General features: G+C 40.0%; 1 protein-coding gene across 9 annotated transcripts in view; it reads left to right on the top strand.

Moving 5' to 3' along the window:
* rdgA (retinal degeneration A) overlaps nt 1-15,319 on the top strand; it is a 222,342-nt gene that overhangs the window by 166,444 nt on the left and 40,579 nt on the right. For all 9 annotated transcript variants that reach the window (XR_015534387.1, XM_087346031.1, XM_087346043.1 and 6 more), the window contains exons 3-5: nt 3,646-3,790; nt 12,218-12,421; nt 14,491-14,620. Coding sequence is in view for 8 of the 9 variants with exons in the window: in XM_087346031.1 (XP_087202157.1) it covers nt 3,646-3,790; nt 12,218-12,421; nt 14,491-14,620 (479 nt within the window). In the remaining variant the exon portion in view is untranslated. The remainder of the gene's footprint in view (nt 1-3,645; nt 3,791-12,217; nt 12,422-14,490; nt 14,621-15,319) is intronic.

Below are 15,319 nucleotides of genomic sequence, written 5' to 3'. Positions count from 1 at the left end.
ACTAACTCTCGTAATACACGCCGAAGGTTAACAACGAAGCCCGCATTTGGACATCGTCCAGGTACATAATTGAAGCTCATTTCCATTGCCCGGCTGCATACTACTATGTCAGAACGAGGGAAGGTACTTTGGAATACTTAAATGACATTTGAGGTTCTCAGCAGTGAGTATAAAGATGGCTGTCTTCTGGTTATTGTTATGTTTTACAACAATGGCCTCAGGTCAGCATGATGTTTTGCTTACTGTATGTTCATGTGACGTAAAACGGAACTAGTGACTATTCTGTTCATTAGCCAGACATCAGCGCTCTGTGACCTTTGTCGTAATATATAATTTTCTCTCTGACCACCGCCGCGGACACAGGAGTAAAATATTAGAAACAGCTTGTCCTTGTGTGCAATTGGCAACAAACGTCAACGTTGGCAATGCTGTTTCCATGCGTATCTTTTCTTTTTCTTTTTTTTCTTTTCCTGGTTCCTGTTGAGTTCCGCCGGCGACAACCACACGAACGGCAATTGTGATACCCTGTGCCTCCGTGACACTGTCACAGAAACGCGAGTGTGTTTGTCCATTGCGGACAAAGTTGGAGTACAAAAGCTGTCGTGATTTGATACAACATCCGGGAACATATGTTGATTGAAACATCGTGCATGTACTTTTAATGTGCGTGTTACGAAAGGCAGTAACATTTGATTAGTCTGTAGTGTTCAAGTTAAACGTCTTTCTCTTATGTAATATGTTTTTGACGTAAATACGTCTATACTGAAGGGTTATTCAGCAAAAAAGTGAAAGGAAAACGTGTAAGATCCATATCAACAATGGTCAGCTTGCGCGCATTGTTATGTTGCCTAAGACACGTCATATGTTTACTCGACATTGTTGTGTTACATTACTGCCGTCAACAATCCGCTGAGCTGTGAATCGGTTGTAGAAGTGCGTCGTAGAGTAGATAATTTTTCATTGCATTACAGAGACGTATTTACGTCAGATTCTCAGGAACCGCGGTTCCACTGTCAACTCTTTTTTTTTTTTCGTATTGATTACGTATTTGTGTGGTTAGATTTCCTCAACGGAGTGGCTGAGTCGGATGTATTCTGAAGACTCTTGCGTTGTACTATCAGAATTATCCTTCCATGATGCTTTGACACGAAACTAAAGTCAATTAGACTGAAGAATCTGTGTTACTTTAGACACGGGCTGTATAGAATGTGTCACAGATTGTGCTTATGATTTCAAGAGGACTTCCAGTGAAGAATGTATGAGGTAAATCATCAGACTACATTATGTTATGATAAATTTCTTTCAGATTTTACCTCTTGTAATAATTGTTCACATTCATTATTAATTATATACTTTATATTAAGTATGTAGACATTGTTGCTTGTATGTTTCATTTCTGTTACGAAATTGTGAAAGAAATAATAATTGACGCTGCGATGTTGTTATTATTGTAGAGTTTCATTCTCGTTTTCTGTTTTAAAATATAAGACAAAAAATATATATCCAGCCCTGTGTTGAAATGTGAGTGTAGTTGAAGTGGTGATTATATGCAACAGTGTTTTCGTCATTGTGTATTTTTTTTATGTTGGTGATTCAGGCATACCAACACGACCAGTTATCGTAATGTGTACATCCTGTAATTGAATAAGCGTTGGGACTGTTTGCATTGGATTATTGTGAAATCGTCATTCTATGAAATATCTCTGCGATTGAAACATGGCGTACTTTTATGGCATGTGTGTTGGATATTATGATTTAACTATCTTAACGCTTGGCTCGAACGACGTAACCAGATTAGACGAAATTATAAACTAATTAGTAAAAACTAAACATTTTTAGAATTACCTAAATATTTATTATTGTAATTGGGTGAATAAACAGCTTCAATAAATTGTTAACCGACGTGAACAGAATACTAACAGGCCCCCTGAAACGTGTAGGCGTCTGTTTTAAGACAAAGGAATATGGAGCTATAAGGTGTTCTTTAAAAAGAGAGACGAAATACATTTACCAAATCTCTGAGGCAGTGGTTGGTCATTGTTGATTGCCTGAGGTATATTTTAATGTATTAGCCTAGTATTCAAAAGATCCCGGGTTTGATCCGGACAGTTGACGGTTTTACCAGACACCTGAAAACAGGAGTATGGCCAATTGCCGAAACGTCGTTTATATTAAATAATGACAAGACCTCCGCGGTCACAGCGTACTGTTTTTAAGGCTGTCAGTGGGCAAAAGAACACAAAGGAGTGGATGAAGTTGGCTTAGGTATTTAACTGCAAGAAACTTCGTACGAATCGATATTTAAATTGCTTATGGCAGTCTGAATCTCGTCAGAACCGAAATTGAAAGAAGTGTTATTAATCCCTTACGTAGAACGTCTCTTCTGTACTAGGTATGTAAATTTTGTTGTAAAAGTTTTCAGAAGTTCTTCTCATGGAGAGATATTTGCATTATTAAATTAGGAGAAGAATAATTCTGAAAATGCCTGTTACTATGCAGCTCGTAAACTAATATTATCCTGTCCACTTCTCGGAACTCTGAAGTTCATGATAAATAAGACGCACGTTCTGTATAATTGTTGACTCAGGATCATTTTAATGACTTTTAATGTTCCTGAAATACAGAATTACATGAGTAGTTGAACAACTGTCAGCTTCATAGGAAGGACTGTGCTCTTTGAAGTTTGGTAGATTCTTACGCTCAAGGAAAAATTTAGGGAAACAAGAAAGAATGCGAAAGTAAAAACTTTTGGAAGGCTGAGCAGGTGGAAAGATAACATTAAGATGGATCCTAGGAAAGTAGGATTTGAGGGTGTGGACTGGATTCAGCTGGCTCAGGGTATGGTTCATTGGCGGGTTCTTGTGAACACGGTAATGAAACTTTCGGTTTCAGTAAAATATTAGAAAATTTCTTGACTAACTGAACAACTGTCAGCTTCTCGAGGGCTGTGCTCCGTGGAGTTAGTTACTGATTGTAGTTTTAAAACGCACAAAGATTAACTGAGTTTGGAGCCCGTGTAATCTCCGTCTGTAAAATAAGCAAATTTTGGTAGGTTAGGTTAGGTTAGGTTAAGTTGGGTTAGGTTAGGTTCGGTTAGGTTAGGTTCGGTTAGGTTAGGTTGCGTTGAGTTAGGTTAGGTTAAATTAGATTAAGTTAGGTTGGGTTGGGTTAAATTAGGTTAGGTTGGGTTAAGTTAGGTTAGGTGGTGATCATGTGTTAGGGGTTTTGGGGCCTTTTATTTTCTCTCAGTATTTTCTTTGGTTGGTGTTCATTTGCTGTTAAAGGGATAAGATTTATGGTTTTGTGTTGTAAACATGGTAATTCTGTTCAGGAATTTTGACCTTATGCGGTAATATTTGTAATTGTGTATACTTCTTAGAAAATACCCAGTACACGTCCGTAAGTAAATATTTGAACGAGAATTATGAGGTAATTTGTTTCTTTTCTGATTAGTGCTGTTAGTTTACCGGTGCATAGCATGGCGAAAGACTCGGGTGCTATGAAAGTTATGATTGAGGGAAAATAAGGTACTTGGAGCAAATCTGGCGTCTTGAAATTCTCTGCGGTGTGACACAAAAGTTCTATTATGTCGGCCGCGCGCATGTATTAATTACTGAACACCAAATACGTGGTTCTTTGTTACAGGAAAGCAGTGAGTTCGGATGTTTCGGAGCAGCGGATCCTCCGTTCGACACCCGACTGGAGTGAGACTGCGAACAACAGCGAGCATTTGTGGGTACCAACCTCTGCATCTGGAGATTTTTGCTATGTAGGGGAAAATGATTGTACTGTAAGTACTGATTGCTGTAACTCACGATGTCAAACACTCTCCGCTTACCAAGGCAATCTGGCTAGAACTAGGACATGAGGGTTGTACGTACTCAGTCTGTAGGTCTCCATCCTGAGCGAAGTACTTTAACCTTTGAGAGGGGAGCTATTAATAAGTACGATAAAATCAATGAGGATGCGATGGGCTGGACATATAGCATTCATACTATATTATTGGAAGCCTGGCCATTTAGGACGCCTATGTGATAGGATGATATTAAAATGGATCTTAAATAAATGCGTTGTGAGTGTGTGGATTGTATTAAAATGTTCCGGGATCTGGTGGAGTCATTGGCTTTTATGAACGCGGTAATGAACGTTCAGGTTCCTCAAAGATTCTCACGGAGGATTTTTCTCCGTGGAGTTACCTGAACACTCCTCCGAACACTCCCACTCCAGACGTTCCGTGACGTATCTGACAAATAAAGGAGATGTGAGGATAATATTAAGATGGATTGTAATGACGTTCGGAGGATCGTAGGTGGTTGGAACTGGTTTAGGATTGTGTCTTTGTGGCGGGCTTTTGTTTTAGCGGTGCTTAACATCCTGGTTCTACCACAGCACGAACTATACTAACACTGAATGGTCAGCGTTAACCAGTTGATTTTTGTAATGGTGAAGAGTTGTGTTTACTTCGCGGTACGGACTGAATCCTTATATAATATTTAGTCTCATCAGCAGCAGCAGACTCTAGCTTGAATACTCAAGGCTTCTGCCCCGACATAATCAGAATTAATGGGGTGAAATGGTTTAATCGTTGTTGGAAGATTCACTGTAGCCGCTTTCAGTTGAAATGAGTAGTTATATAATAGAGACAAATGATAATGATCGAGAATGTCCTCTGTGAAATTTTAGTGTCCCCAAACTTAATATGGTTGTCAAAAGAACGTGAAGATTACAATATATGAAACCATAAAGTTACCTGTTGTTTTATACGGGTGTGAAACTTGGTCTCTCACGCTAAGGAAGAACGCGGACTGAGGGTGTTGGAGGAATGAAGTAGCGGGTGTCTGGAGAAAACCGCGGAATTTGTACTTAACTAAATTTTGTTAGGATGGCGAAATTTGTAGAGTAAAAATTCTGAGTCATTCCACGCCATAGGAGGTTTGTTCGTTTGTATCGCGTTCAGATGTCTTCTCCAATCTTAAAATTGGCTACCAGTGACGTATGAATGCACGGATCCCGTATTGTTATATAACCTTTGTTGTGCGTCATCGTTATACGCTACTTGTAGTAAAAGTGTGTTAAACATTTTTTTACGAATGTCACTGAAGGTTTTGGCTTTTCGCGCATGGTTTTATGGTCTTGTTGGAAATTATGTATCGTATATTTAAATGAAAGCCGTATCTTATAGCAAATCTAAAACTTCTTGACGATGGTGAAGAGTGAATTGAATAAAAATTTCCTTGGATATTATCCATCGTCTAGTAAATATAAAACGTAAAACGACGTTTCGGAGATGGGTAATAAAGATTTCCTTGGATATTATCCATCGTCTAGTAAAATATAAAATATAAAACGTAAAACGACGTTTCGGAGATGGGTAATAAAAATTTCCTTGGATATTATCCATCGTCTAGTAAATATAAAACGTATAACGACGTTTCGGAGATGGGACTCTATCTCCGTCTTCAGGTTCCTACACAGTTGGGCCCACTAGATAGAGCTAATCCCTATCTCCGGACCTTTCTTGGATATTATCCATCGTCTAGTAAATATAAAACGTATAACGACGTTTCGGAGATGGGACTCTATCTCCGTCTTCAGGTTCCTACACAGTTGGGCCCACTAGATAGAAACCGGAGATAGGGATTAGCTCTATCTAGTGGGCCCAACTGTGTAGGAACCTGAAGACGGAGATAGAGTCCCATCTCCGAAACGTCGTTTTACGTTTTATATTTACTAGACGATGGATAATATCCAAGTAAATTTTTATTCAATCGTATCTTATAGCATCGGTACGAAATGTGTCCTTTATTTTCGACATAAGAGCAGGACTTGTTCAAAACTACGATGTTACATAGCAGAATGAGGTAGCCTCAGAAATAATTGGTGCTTCCGGGGGGGTTTATGACCAAACCGCTAGACGACATCCTCTGAGCGTCTTCGTCTCGCTTTGGATGGCCGCGTCCTCTTCATGCTTCAGCTGTTATTTAGGTAATGTTGGTAATAAAACTCAGAAATTACAAATTCGATACTTCTTTAAACTCTTTATGTTTCGTGTTCGCAGAATTGCACTGCGGTAACATTCTTTAAAGATGGCTGCATTCTGGTATGTAACACCGTTTAGTGTTAGATGTTTACCGACGTTCTAGAGAGAACACTGCTGTCTTGATACACGTTGACGTGAGAATCTCATATCTGAACATTCCCTGAATTTTATTACGTTTTCCTTTCAAATTCTGATATGTTATCTGTTGTTTTGTATGGGTGTGAAACTTCGTCTCTTCACGATAAGGTAAGAACGTAGACTGAGGGTGTTTGAAAAAGAGGGTGCTGAGGAGATTATTTGGTTTTATGACCTATTTATTTATTTAGTGTTCTGTCTGACGACAGTTCCATATGAACAGGATCCTTCCATCCTTTTCTCGGACTGGGACCTGTTCATATACGTTCTTGGCAGATGATCCAGAAGTGGTTTGCCATTGCCTTCTTCTGTATGTGAATGGAGTAATTGTTGGGATGCCACGGAGGAAAACTCCGTGTTGCCTAGACCACGGCCTTGCCCAACACAAGTTATGACCTAAGAGAGAATAAGTAACATGAGGATGGAGAAATTACTTAACGAGGAACTTAATTAAGTATACTATTTAAAAAAAATTATTATCGTGATGAAATCAAAGAAGGGTATGTGATGGACGGTACATATGTCACGCATGAGATAATATGAAAAGTGTGTATGGATTTGAATCGAAGACGTATAAGAAAAACGCCACGAAGTTTTGTGAAAATATATCAGTTCTTCATTTTAAAGTGGGAGGGGGGGGGGGGGGAAACACGCCTACAGATGACGTTGTGACCTCATAAACCTACTTTTTTCTTTGAAAATGGGGGTTGGGTATAAATACGACACGTCCACCAACCTCCGTGGTGGTGGTGGTGGGGGGGGGGGGCTTAAACCCCCATCGACATTGTAGACCTCCACCGTGCTGTGCTTTTATTAATTGCCTGTGTGTGCATATATAGAACACTCGTGACTACAGAAACAAGTGAAGTGCGGAAATGAACAGAGATAATGGGAAATTGTAATATAAAGTGCTCTTAAGAGTTCCGTGTAGTTTGGGTTTGCTTAAGCTTATCTTAGCCACTGCTAGAGACGTCATACAGCACGGTACTGTTCCGATCTGTGCCCTGTTCCGGGAAACGTGCCCAAAATGTAATATCGAATGAGTTTCTCATGTATTTCCTCATCTTCAGACATGATACGGGCTCTTAAGATTTCTTTATGATTCTAGGATTACGATCTTGACTTACCTTATCAGGGTTTTTCTTCCTTAAATCCAAACGTTTGCATAAATGTTACAGTGAGAAGTACATTTACTGCAGAAATTAGAACGCTGGCCTTGTAATCCTGGGGGTCTCGGGTTCGATTCCCGGCGGTGCCCGAATTTATAACTTGTGTTGGGCAAGGCCGTGGTCTAGGCAACACGGAGTTTTCCTCCGTGGCATCCCAACAATTACTCCATTCACACACAGAAGAAGGCAATGGCAAACCACTTCTGGATCATCTGCCAAGAACGTATATGAACAGGTCCCAGTCCGAGAAAAGGATGGAAGGATTCTGTTCATATGGACCCGTCGTTAGACAGAACACTAAATAAAAATAAAAATAAGTATTAAGCTGTAGGATTTTAGGTTTTCACGGCGGTGAGTCTGAAGATGGCTGTCTTCTGGGTTGTACCACCGTGTAGTCTGGTAGAAGTTCACCGATGTTTCAGAGGTCATACTGCCTCCGTCATCAGGGCGATGACTTACCAATCGCCCTGATGATGGACCTCTGAAACGTCGGTGAACTTCTACCAGACTACACAGCGCAACAACCCAGAAGACGGTCGTCTTCAAGTATTAAGCTGTTTGATTTGCTGTGTGTGTCCGTGTAATGTTCTGGTAAGTTCGGTGTATGACGACGTTGATAATATTGATGTTACGCGTTGCTTAAGTACGGGGTGGTTGGTATTTTTCCGACTCAGATGTCAGTGAGGTTGAATAATATATTCAGGGAATCCGGATACGAATATATTTCTAGCATAGCGGAGGCAAATTCTCGTTTCAGTAGACACGTGACAGAGTACCTGAATGAGAAGTTTCGCCGATATTTTCATACGACATTTCTGACTGATGTAAAGTCACCGGACACCCAATATAATGAATGTTTACTGCGTTGTTTAAATCGTATAACAGGTATTTAATTTGTTTTCGATTCATATGTAAATAAAATAAAATTGAAATCCTATAAAACTCGGTGGTTTTTTTTTTTGCAATAAGTCGCTCGATTTTCGCCTTTAGAAATATGATTATCGTTGGAAACATAGCAGGTGTTTGTCGTCGTTGGTCTAAATCTTCGATAGAGACAGTATGTTCTTCCGAAACGTCTGTATCTGCCTACGCGGGGCTGTTGAACCCAGAAATCAGACAAACATCTTCACACATAAAAACGTAGTTTTATGGCGAACTTTGAAGGCAGGTTATTCACTTATTTATCATCTCCCTCCGAAAGATTAACCAACGACACAGTGAGTCACTTCAACGCAGAGAATATTTGTTCTGTAAATCTTGTAGATTTTTTTTTAGACTTGTTTCCGAGGTGAGAGAGCTGATTTCCACTGTTATTTACACTGAGGACAATAAAAATATTAAATATAGTGATGATAAAATTCTTTGTATTGCAAAACACTAACGCTAAGGAAGCTGACTGTATAATTACATTAGCTATGTCATTTATGCTCGTCGTAGCAACACCCACCGCCACGGTGGTCTATCGCTTAGAACGCTGGCCTTGTAATCCTGGGGGTCTCGGGTTCGATTCCCGGCGGTGCCCGAATTTATAACTTGTGTTGGGCAAGGCCGTGGTCTAGGCAACACGGAGTTTTCCTCCGTGGCATCCCAACAATTACTCCATTCACACACAGAAGAAGGCAATGGCAAACCACTTCTGGATCATCTGCCAAGAACGTATATGAACAGGTCCCAGTCCGAGAAAAGGATGGAAGGATCCTGTTCATATGGACCTATCGTCAGACAGAACACTAAATAATAATAAGATGAGGTGGTCTAGCGGTTAGAACGCTGGCCTTGTAATCCTGGGGATCTCGTGTTCGATTCCCGGCGGTGCCAGAATTTATAACTTGTGTTGGGCAAGGCCGTGGTCTAGGCAACACGGAGTTTTCCTCCGGGGGCTTCCCCGGTTTCTCCGTGGCATCCCATTCACACACAGAAGAAGGCAATGGCAAACCACTTCTGGATCATCTGCCAAGAACGTATATGAACAGGTCCCAGTCCGAGAAAAGGATGGAAGGATCCTGTTCATATGGACCTATCGTCAGACAGAACACTAAATAAATAAATAATAAATAGTAACACCCATTTGATTGTTACGTAATCTCTGGGACACGGCTTCCTGAGGTCGTCCGTGTCTCAACAAAGGACCTCCTTAACATGAGAAGTAAATGGCGACTGTGGTTTGTCATATCGTTTACATTTGAAGTAACGTCACTAAATTAATTCATCTTTAATTTGTGTCTTACCACTCGAAGAAGACTGAGTAAATCTGTAATGAAGATCAGACGAAGATAAACGACTACATCTTCGTTTTAATTAAGTAGAGCTCATTAAGGAAGAGTGTCTTTTTACATGAATGACTGCTTTGTTATTTTTCGTTTGCTCACTCCCTCCCTGGGAAATGTTAGACGTCACAATTACTCTTTTCCTTTACATCGGGTCTTCTGATTAATTCGTACTAAACTTGGTTTAATACATCATCTGGGCCTGTCCGTATAATGAGCGTGTTCTTTCCGGCTTCGATGGGCGTTCATTTGTTTTTGAGGGATTTTGAGCTATGTTTATGGATGTGTATTGTTGTAACCGTTACTAGAGTAATTGTTGAAAGGAATTTTGGGCTTTTCGCGAAAATATCACTACCTTAGATTTTCCATCATTGTTGACTGGTAATTTACTGATTAAATTCCACGGTGGTCTAGCGGTTAGAACGCTGGCCTTGTAATCCAGGGGGGTCTCGGGTTCGATTCCCGGCGGTGCCCGAATTTATAACTTGTGTTTGGCAAGGCCGTGGTCTAGGCAACACGGAGTTTTCCTCCGTGGCATCCCAACAATTACTCCATTCACACACAGAAGAAGGCAATGGCAAACCACTTCTGGATCATCTGCCAAGAACGTATATGAACAGGTCCCATTCCGAGAAAAGGATGGAAGGATCCTGTTCATATGGACCTCTCCTCAGACAGAACACTAAATAATAATAATAAATTTACTGATTATTTATAACGAAATGTCATCCTGTGTTGCGACAATTAGTGTCTCGTTTTGAATCAGATGTACGTAAGAATTGGTTAAGTACAGAGTGAGGTCCAGAACAGAGATTTTTTGACAAAGGTGATGAACTTATGTAGGAACAGGGTATTTAAACCAATGCTAGCTGCTCTATGGAAACTTCCAGAAATTAGGTGTGTTAAAATGGTTTCGTTCGTGGGATAGAAAATTCTTATCTGCATGTTCCGGTTATCATTATTTATCATTTCCTTTGTATATCACCGTTTGTGGTGTGTGTTTTATGCCCAAAAACGCTGTAACTCTCCAGAAATATTGTTTGTTCTTTCTACGTGCGATACGAAATTCGCCAGCTGTTGAAGTGTTGGATCGCAAATGCTTAGAAGGGCTTCCTTCAGCTTTGAATTGTTACTCTTGTGGCCTGCACGAAGATAAACATTGGGAAGAAACTTTACCAATTTCCGACTTTCACAAGTAAACTTTGGAAATAAAAGAAGTTGGCGTAGGCCATTTCTGCGATGTTTTCTAAATGAGGCGGTTTCCATTTCGATCTGTTTGATTGGGGTGAGGGGATGGAGGGAGGACATTGAGACCATCGTAGCCACCACCACCACGAAGGATCAATACCTTGGCGAAATCACCCACCCCTTCCCTCCAGCATCCCGCTAATTCATCGCAGGTGTTCTACCACTTTTTCCCCCCCGTAGTTAGCCGATGAATTCTGCTGTAAACAGACGCTTTGCTGTTAATACAGAATAATTAACCAGTTGTATTGTTAATTGTTATGCGTTGTTCGCAGAGGCGAATGAAACGAGTAGAAATAACGCCCTTGAGAAGCTAATTGTCGCTCAGCTACTCAAGAAATGTCGACGAAATTTATGGAACCACAATCTTCATTACCGGGTTCACAGCAGCAATTATACTGACCAAAAGAATTAGTCCATACCCTATACATATTTTTTGTAAGATTCATTTTAATATTATTCTTCTACCTCCTTGTAGGTCTTCGTAGGTAAAATTTTCTACGTATTTATCATTTATATTGTGCCCGCGACATGTTCCACGCATCTCATCTTTGATCTAATCATCCTAATAATATTTAATGGAGAATCTGCACTTGCTGAGGTATTTTTTCCTCGAACACTCCCAATTTGTGCCCTTTCCTGAACGCGAGAGACTAAATAGTAAGGCTAAGATCTGAAGTAATAAAATTCTCAAAGATACCATCTTAAAAAAAAAAAGTTACTTCCAGGTTATTCAGTACTTTTATTGGTTTTAAATTAGCGACTTTCCCTTCATGGCTCTGACATTCTCAGCTGCACATGAAGTTTTATTACCCCTTCTCTCTCTTTCTCTGAAAAATAAAGTGACTAAGTGAGACGAAAGATCTTTTTCAAAGTTGGAACTCATCAGACGCAATATGAGGAGGACTGTCTCAAACAGTACGTACGTCCACAGAGACTTGGATTTTCCAGCTAAATTATATTTAAGGATCCAGTCCGTACCGCGAAGAAAACACATCACTTCACCATTACAAAGATCATGTAGTTAATGTACTCTGTCGGCAAAATGTAAAGTTACTGAACGTTGAATTATGAATTATTATATACTTCCTACTGTGTCTTGAAGTGATAACCATGTCCCATGATATTAATATATCATAGAGTTTAAGTAAAAATACGTAAGTTCTCCAGATGACGGCCCGAGATGGGCCGAAACGTCGGAAATAAATAAAATATTTTTTTTATCTCTAGTTATATTGTGATGGTTTACTAATTAACACAATAAAATGAAATGTTGTGAGAATAAGTTGCTTGCAGTGAAAGTAAGAGTTGTGACTTAGTTATGTTTGATATTGGTCTGTGAATCCACGATTCCGTTTCAGAAACATGGACCCAGGATGAAGTGTTCGGCGTGCAAGATCATTGCGCACACGAGCTGCATTAATATCTTGATGGACAGGACCAAGTTCTCTTGCAAGGCCACTTTCAGGGACGTCGGCGTACGCCAGTACCGCGAGCAGACGTGCATCCACCACCACTGGGTTCACCGACGTTCACAGAAGGGCAAATGCAAGCAGTGTGGCAAGGTACGTGCCTGATGTTCTCGCGGCGACGAACATGGAAATGGCTGCCTTCTGTGAAGTTGCGCCTTACAAATTTACCAGTGTTTCGGAGGTTCTTACTGCTTCCATCATCAGGGCGATGAGTGTCCTGAAACGTCGGTCAGTTTCTACCAGATGACAAGACGCAGCATCCCATAAGAGTCATCTTGGCATTTACATTCATTATTCTTATTTCGTTAAGTGTTTTTTTTAGGCTGGAGCGTAAAAACATCGTACGTGTCTAGGCAACCCTTCTGACCCGGGGTAATCGTTGAAAGACTTTGCAACAACGAAAATCGAAGATCATTTTCAGGTCACATTCTTACGACAGTGACCTCGGACACCATTTTGCGACTTTGTTATTCCTTTACAGTGAGAGTGATCTAAGTCTACAGTTTCTTTGATCCGTGGTCATCGAAGACGTCACTCCCAGTGACGTGGTGTGAAAAACCCCTTTGGAATTCACGTAATCTTTTCCAGTCTTGTTAAATGTTTTTTAGTGGTTCATATTGTGTCAAGTTAAATTATAGAATGATCAATGAATAATTAATTGGAAATTATATGGAAGGAAGTGGCCGTGGCCCGATTTAAGGTACTGACCTGGAGTTTCCTTGGAGAGAATGAGGAATGTGTATAAAAAAAAACCACACAAACAAACAAACAAACTTCGATCACGGTAGCCGGGTCGAGATTCGAGTCCAAGACCTTCCGAATGTAAAATAAGAGAACCATCCACTCATCTTAGCCATATTTAGTGAGTGCATTCGTTATGAGACCATTTTTGACTTGTCATATTAACTTTATTGGCATAACACGTAATTTTTATCTTATCCTTGTTGAGAAGTTGACAATCACATCTCAGTACTCAAGCTGTTCTGAAATATTTCTCCGTGAATTCAGTCTTAAAATTCTGATGATGTAACCTGAAGGGTGAGACCGCTTATAAAATCTAGAAACAGTAGGGCGGATAATATTAAAATTTAACTGAAGGAAGAAGACTGTACTTTAATTTTCCAAAAAATTATGGGATGGATTTTGATTTAGCTGAGCTACTCTCAGCTTCCCGTGGATGATACAGCTCTGAGCGAGAGAGAGAGAGAGAGTTGGTCAGTTACGGGCAATTTTAAGCACGGGAGAAGATTCCAGTAACGCTAAATTTTTAAAGTTTCGATGATATATCGAGAGGTAAAACGTATCATATTTTGAATCTTATTCGCCTCTATCCTCTTGAATGGCGTATTCTAGAAACTGAACCTAGTTTGTTACGCATTGAGTTGGGTGGTGTTGAAAACTCCTGTTGATGTATCACTTGTCAGTGGGGGGGGGGGGGGGGGGGGGGAATGAGAGCGTAAGAGAGGGATGGAGAGGAGTTGCCATGGTGACGAAACACTAATAAGCAGCGTGGGTGTAGGTACGAAACCAAGCAAGAGAGCGAAACGTCTGACCAACGCATCAATTCGCATTGTTAAATGGAGGACAAATAGGATGGATTCTTAGAATTTTGGGGTTCAGTAGTAACAAAACATCAAATTGGTTCTGCTAATTCGTCTTCAGAAATCGTGTACTCCGTTTACCTTTCCGACTAATCGAAACTTATTCTGTTGATTTTGGTCTTCTGCGTCGTAATGTTGCGTGGTACTTGTAGGAGTGTACCGATGTTTCAGAGGAGCATACTGTCTACATCTTCAAGGTTGAACTTGGAGACAGTATGTTCCTGTGAAAAGCTGCTGTCTACGTACAAGTCCACGTGTCATCTTCACCACTTTTATATAAAAAAAAATCTTAAAATTCATTCTGTTTGAAACAGGAATTGTTTCGAGATGCTGAAATGGTGAGAAATATATTCCATCAGCTTGTACTCTCGTCTTACAGTGCACCACAACAAATTTTGATGACCTGTAGCGTAGTTACTCAGAAGTATAACAATAACATTAAACAAATTACGTATTTATAACCTAGGAACTTTTACAATATATAAAACGTTAAGCAGTGTTATGTTTCTTGTATATTTGCTGCTATTAAGGTTTCACTTTGTTTATTTATTTTTTTTACAGTCATTCCAATCAAAACTTTCATTCAGTTCAAAGGAAATTGTTGCCCTGAGCTGTTCCTGGTGTAAGACAGCGTACCATAACAAGGAATTATGTTTCAACATTCAGAAGATAGGAGAGGAATGTAATCTCGGTGAGTCAACAAAAGATGAAGGAAAATTAAATTTTGCAAGTCGATAATGCTGTTCTGCCTTCTCGCTCTGCGTGTGTAGGCCCACACTCCATCTTGCGTGTAGGTTACAGGGCGTGAGGAATGTCTGTCTACGTGTCTGCTTTAACCTCTATCGTCTGTGCATTCACTTACCATTCTGCTAAAGCCTTAACCTACGAGTTGACGTCCAGCTGACAGCCTTGTACTACAGTGATTTGACACTTTGAAACACGACACAGCGTGTATATATCATGAAGGAAAGCTAAAAAGTGTGGGGAAGAAAGAGTCAAACCACATCTAAATATTATTTAATAATTCAGTCCGTACCGCGAAGAAAACACAACACTCCACCGTTACGAAGATCGAAAATAATATTTTAATAATTCAGTCCGTACCGCGAAGAAAACACAACACTCCACCGTTACGAAGATCGAAGATAATATTTTAATAATTCAGTCCGTACCGCGAAGAAAACACAACACTCCACCGTTACGAAGATCGAAAATAATATTTTAATAATTCAGTCCGTACCGCGATGAAAACACAACACTCCACCGTTACGAAGATCGAAAACAATATTTTAATAATTCAGTCCGTACCGCGAAGAAAACACTACACTCCACCGTTACGAAGATCGAAAATAATATTTTAATAATTCAGTCCGTACCGCGAAGAAAACAC

Source organism: Zootermopsis nevadensis, unplaced genomic scaffold (genome assembly GCF_977971745.1).
Source record: "Zootermopsis nevadensis isolate Lab colony 2312 unplaced genomic scaffold, Znev_1.0 Znev_ptg000001l, whole genome shotgun sequence".
NCBI classification, from domain to species: Eukaryota; Metazoa; Arthropoda; class Insecta; order Blattodea; family Termopsidae; genus Zootermopsis; species Zootermopsis nevadensis.
The sequence above is the reverse complement of the archived record's forward strand: the minus strand, read 5'-3'. Positions and strand labels throughout refer to the sequence as shown.